At 44.7% G+C, this 4824-nt stretch overlaps 1 protein-coding gene across 1 annotated transcript in view; it reads right to left on the bottom strand.

Annotated features, from left to right (window-relative positions):
• Window positions 1-727: 727 nt before the first annotated feature.
• The window catches only part of KCNH5 (potassium voltage-gated channel subfamily H member 5), a 262762-nt gene continuing 258665 nt past the window's right edge, over window positions 728-4824 (bottom strand). The window contains exon 11 of the mRNA XM_019550852.1: window positions 728-3475. Coding sequence (XP_019406397.1) covers window positions 2528-3475 — 948 coding nt within the window. The 3' untranslated portion in view covers window positions 728-2527. The remainder of the gene's footprint in view (window positions 3476-4824) is intronic.

The following is a 4824-nucleotide window of genomic DNA, read 5'->3' as shown; positions in this document are numbered from 1 at the left end:
GAGAGCGGCAAATGTTTGCCAATGCAAGCCAAGGCCCCCAGAAAGCAAGGGTGAAATGGGCAAAAGAGCTGGGCAGCTCAGACAGCATCCAAAATAAATTGTCGCTTCTTTCTTGCCCCATCATTCGGATCTGGTTCCCCCCCCCCCCCCCCCCCCCAATGAATTCCCTGGAATAGGAGATTTGATGGGAAAAGAAAAAGCAAAGATAAGAAAAATGTGTCTTAAAAGCCCACAGGGATTGACGCAACAGATGCAAGGACCTCTTTGGGTCCATGATGCTCTTTTGTGGAATTACCCAGTTCTTATGTGAAGAGCCCGGCATACCACACTTCATGCTTCCAACGTGGTAAAATGCATAATTTGCAAGAGAGTTTTTTTGAAGTTACCTAATACAAAGCAATGGCTCTGCTGGTTGGTTTGATAAGGATGCCGCATAATCATAAAAATGAATGTTATTCACCTGGCTGATTAAAACAGCTTCCTTTCTACTACAGGCACTTTCTAAAAAGTGGGATTGTGACACGAAAGGTCATAAAAGCACAATGCGGAAACCCTTCCCTGATGGAGTCATTATGGTGTATTGTGTCATTCTAGTCCAGGGGTGGGCAAAATGTGGTCCAGTGGCCAGATGTGGGCTGCCAGACCATTCTATCTGGCCTGCGGGGCCCCTAAAAAATTTAGAGAATTAGTATTTATCTGTCCTGGGCTGCCTGTCATTTGGCCCTCGATGGCTTGCCAAAACTCAGTAAGTGGCCCTCCGCCCAAAATAATTGCCCGCCCTCGGTCTAGTCCAGAAAGAGCATCTGTTCTCAAGTGTCTAAGGGCAGTTCTGATGGGCGCAAGAGGGGGGGGAGGCTCTGTAAAGGAGCAATATCTGCAGCTGGTGTAAATTAGTGTAGCTCCATTAGAGATAATAGCGCACTGCCTATTATTGCTAGGCCCAAGCAGATCTGGAAGTCTTGTGAGTAGGAGAGAGGGCTTATTTGCAAACCGCATAGGCAGGCAGAGTAGAGTTCACCTGGGCTGTAAAGAGCCAAGACAAGACCCCTCCTGACTATAGCCCTGCTCTCACACTGACAGCGGACAAGGATGGTGCTGGAGGTTAAGCAATCAGATGTGTGGCAGATGGGGCGAAGAGGGTGCCAAGGGGAGTAAGCTAGGAGAGAGAATGTAGGATCCGTATTAACACAGCTCTAATGGCCCCAGTACACTTTGCAACTGGTTGTGTGGGGGACCACAGCTGTATCCCTGAAGCCTGACCGAAAATTCACTGAAAGAGTCCCATAGTTCAAAATCATTTGCAGTAGGCATTAAGACTGGATTTCACCTGCCCCACCCACAGCCCGATCACCCAGGCTCTATGCAGGTGGAGCAACCTCTTAACAAATATATCACCTGATCATTTTTCTCTCTACTGGAAATGTCAGAGTTATAAACATCCTAGGAAAAGTGCGAAAAATCCCTTGCAATCATTTAACTTTAGGCTTTGAAAACCACTTGTGCAGCTCACGAGGAGCTGAGCTAAGATTTCACTTTCTCTTGCTGAGAAGTTGTGTAAAAAGCCTCGGCCAGGAGCAATTTTGGGGGGAGCTACCATAAACCCCTAAAAAATTGGGGTTTATAACAAAGACACTGACGGACTCAGACACCGCAGCCGAGTGTAACTACCCGAATCTACGTAATTATTATTCTAAGAGTTAAGTATGAATGGCGTTGATAAAAGGAGGCTTTCAAGAAAGAGTTCATTTCCCCCAAAATATACAGGGACTACATGTGAGGTGTTTTGTTTCATTTCTTTTTACATAAATATTCATTATTATTGTCCCTTAAATATAACATTAAAGAGCAGGAGGGTAGTTGGGATGAAATGCAGTGCATGCAGAATACCCACCAAAATAAATTCTCACAGTCTAGACTATCACCTGATGCTGGTTAAAAATACCATCCCTTTAAACTCAGATGAATCCTCCCCTTTAATGGGAGAAAAATCTATCATAAATATACATGATATCATAATGAAACAACACCTGGAAATAAGTCTAATTGAAGAGCGAACACGTCTTCCACTGGATGTTACTCTATTGTTTAACTCTGCAGAAAGGACAAATAAGAAGGGAAAAAAAGTTCAGTTCACCCAGCCTGAGAGCAAAACTGTCATGGCAATATTGGCAGGTTGGACCCTGATTCTTTAAATAGTACATTGCCTTGGTTAAAGAAAGGTCATCCTTTTATTACATAATAGAGGTTATAAATAAATGTAAAGTGTGCATGCAGTCAACTGCATATTATACAAGCAATATCTATGTTAATAATTGTTTTCTTTGGCAGGCCAGAATCCAGCTGGACATGCAATATTTACATATCAAAATCCTTGTTGTGTTCAAGTCATATTGGATGCACGTGAAAATATATATGTATGTATATTTACTGTACACACACACGCACATACACACACACATATATATGTATAAGGGTATATATACACTCCTGCATATATACTGTATACATATATACACATAGGTATATGTTATAAGTGGATTTCATCTTTTTCTGATTCTGGTGATTCAGGCCTCGACACACTAAAAATATCCTGACAGGGTATTTGCGGAGGGAGCTCGGGTGATAAATGGAACTTGGGGGAAGAGCTTCGGGACACGCTCTTTTCGGACAGTATTTTTAAAATCTCTGCCACCTGTTTCTCAAGGGCAGCCATCCTGCTGCTTAGCAGCTGGATATCTTCTTTGAGTTCGTGTTTGACTTCCTGGAGTGTGGTTTGTAAGGCCTGCTCAGGAATGGGGTAAAAGGGGTGTTTTGCATCAGCTTGAATAGGGCTGTGTTCCAGAGGGCTGCGAGTTTCACCAGCTTTATCCAAACGAAGGTCACTTTTAGTGATTCCACTGTCACAAGAGTCTGTTTTCCTCAGGGGGTTTTTCGTCACCCCGTTCTCTGAGTCATTGCTCTTGGGGTCCTCGGACAATAACCCCATCGACTCAGCCTTTGTGACGTTATTCCAGTCTTCCTTTTTCTCCTCGTGGGTTCCCATATTGTTCTTTAGTCGGAGCCACCCTTTCCCGTTCCCATTTTTCATCCTCATGGGACTGTTCACTTTGAGACATTTTTGGTCACTGTTGCCATTTGGCTTGAGCTCCATTGCATCCCGGTTGTTCTGCTTAACCGCCTCGCTGGTTTTCACGTACGTCAGGGATGTCTGGATGGGTGTGATCTGAGACACCGTGACCACGCTGGTGCCAGTGATGGCAGCCCCATTCTGCATGGCGCGGCTCTCCACTTGGAGCTGGTTCCTCTCTGTATCCATGTGCGTTGAGCCTTGGTTCCGCATTTCCTTCTGCTGCTTGAACTTCTGGAAGAGCTTTCTCACAGGGTGGTCCACAGGGATGCTCAGTGTCACTTCGTTCTTCTGGCGTAGGCGCTCCTCTTCTTCCTTCTTGACGTCACTGATTTTCCGGAAGATAATCTGTGGGGGATAAATCCAAACAGGGTGAGAATCCCATGGATTTTTCATACAAATATAGAGGTAATTTAACTAGAAAGGGCCCCGTTCAGAAATAAAGCCCCACCGTCTTCCCTCCCTCTTGGTGTCCATCAATGAATTCAAATGCAGTCAGTCAAGACCATAATAATGTTTGGAGAAGAAAGTGAACAAAACCCTCAAATGATTACAGCACTCTGAGACAGATATGCGCATTACTTATGACACATCAATACTTGCACACTCCCTATCTTTTGTGCACCTCAAAAAGAAACAACAGTTCAAAGGAGACTAAAATACTGTATCATTAATCCAGCATTCATCTCATTTTTCACGGATTTGCAAATCCAAATCTTATAAACTGTGTTACTGGTATTTATTAATAGCTTTGAATCAGCTCCCAGGAGCTTCAGTAAGGGCCCCACTGCACAATCATATAGCAAGAGCAAAATTTACCAAAAAGCTTATGGTTTAATACAGCAACCTCTCCAAACTTAAGCACCATAGAAGAATGAGAGTAACAGAGAGGGGAACGTGTGATTAAAGAGACCTACATCCAATTATGGACGATACCAAATCATTCAAAACTGTGAAGTCCTTTTGAGTATCCTGCTACTGTATGTCCCAATATCATATCAAGAGGGTTTTGGGGTTTTTTTTAAGCAATGTGATCTAAAGCTCAAGCTCAGGAACTGGTTTGGCAATAAACACATGACATCATTCCCTGCCCAACTAGTCTGCATTGGTGGTTTTATGAGAAAACAGGATATGTACAGACAGAGTTAAATAGAAGGTTCACTAGAAGTAGCATTTGGATACACAGATAATGGGCAAGCCCGGAGAAACTGGGAGGTAGATGAAAGCAGCTGGAAGCAAAAAATCAAGGATATCATGAAACAACGAGGGTCAAGGAAATGTGACACTAGAAAGAGGCTTAGTCACAGGAGTCTCAGACAGAGACACAAATGGGATGTATCTAGTAGGGCTGTGAGAAGCTTTGGGTACTGATTCCATTCGGAGGAGATTCAGCCGAGTCTCCAAATCTGAATCGAATCAGGGGACCAATTAAAAGTTTATTGAAAGGTCTGAATCAATTCAAAGCTCTGAATCAGGGAGCTGCAGCCAAGTCTGAGCTGGTACGTACTAGGGGAGGGGGAGAGTACCGAGCTGGGGGAGAGGACCATGGAGGGACCCCTGCAGCCCCCCACAACCTCCACCTGCTCGCCCAGTCCCTCCCATGGCTGCCCCCACCCACCCCAGCTCGGCACTTTACAAAAGAGCCCCAGCTCACCAGCTGCTGCTGGGTGGGGGGGGCGATCCCTGCTGCCCCCCAC

Source organism: Crocodylus porosus, unplaced genomic scaffold (assembly GCF_001723895.1).
Source record: "Crocodylus porosus isolate Cpor-Errol unplaced genomic scaffold, CroPor_comp1, whole genome shotgun sequence".
Classification (NCBI taxonomy): Eukaryota; Metazoa; Chordata; order Crocodylia; family Crocodylidae; genus Crocodylus; species Crocodylus porosus.
Note: the sequence above shows the minus strand (reverse complement) of the source record. Positions and strands in the feature narration are given on the sequence as shown.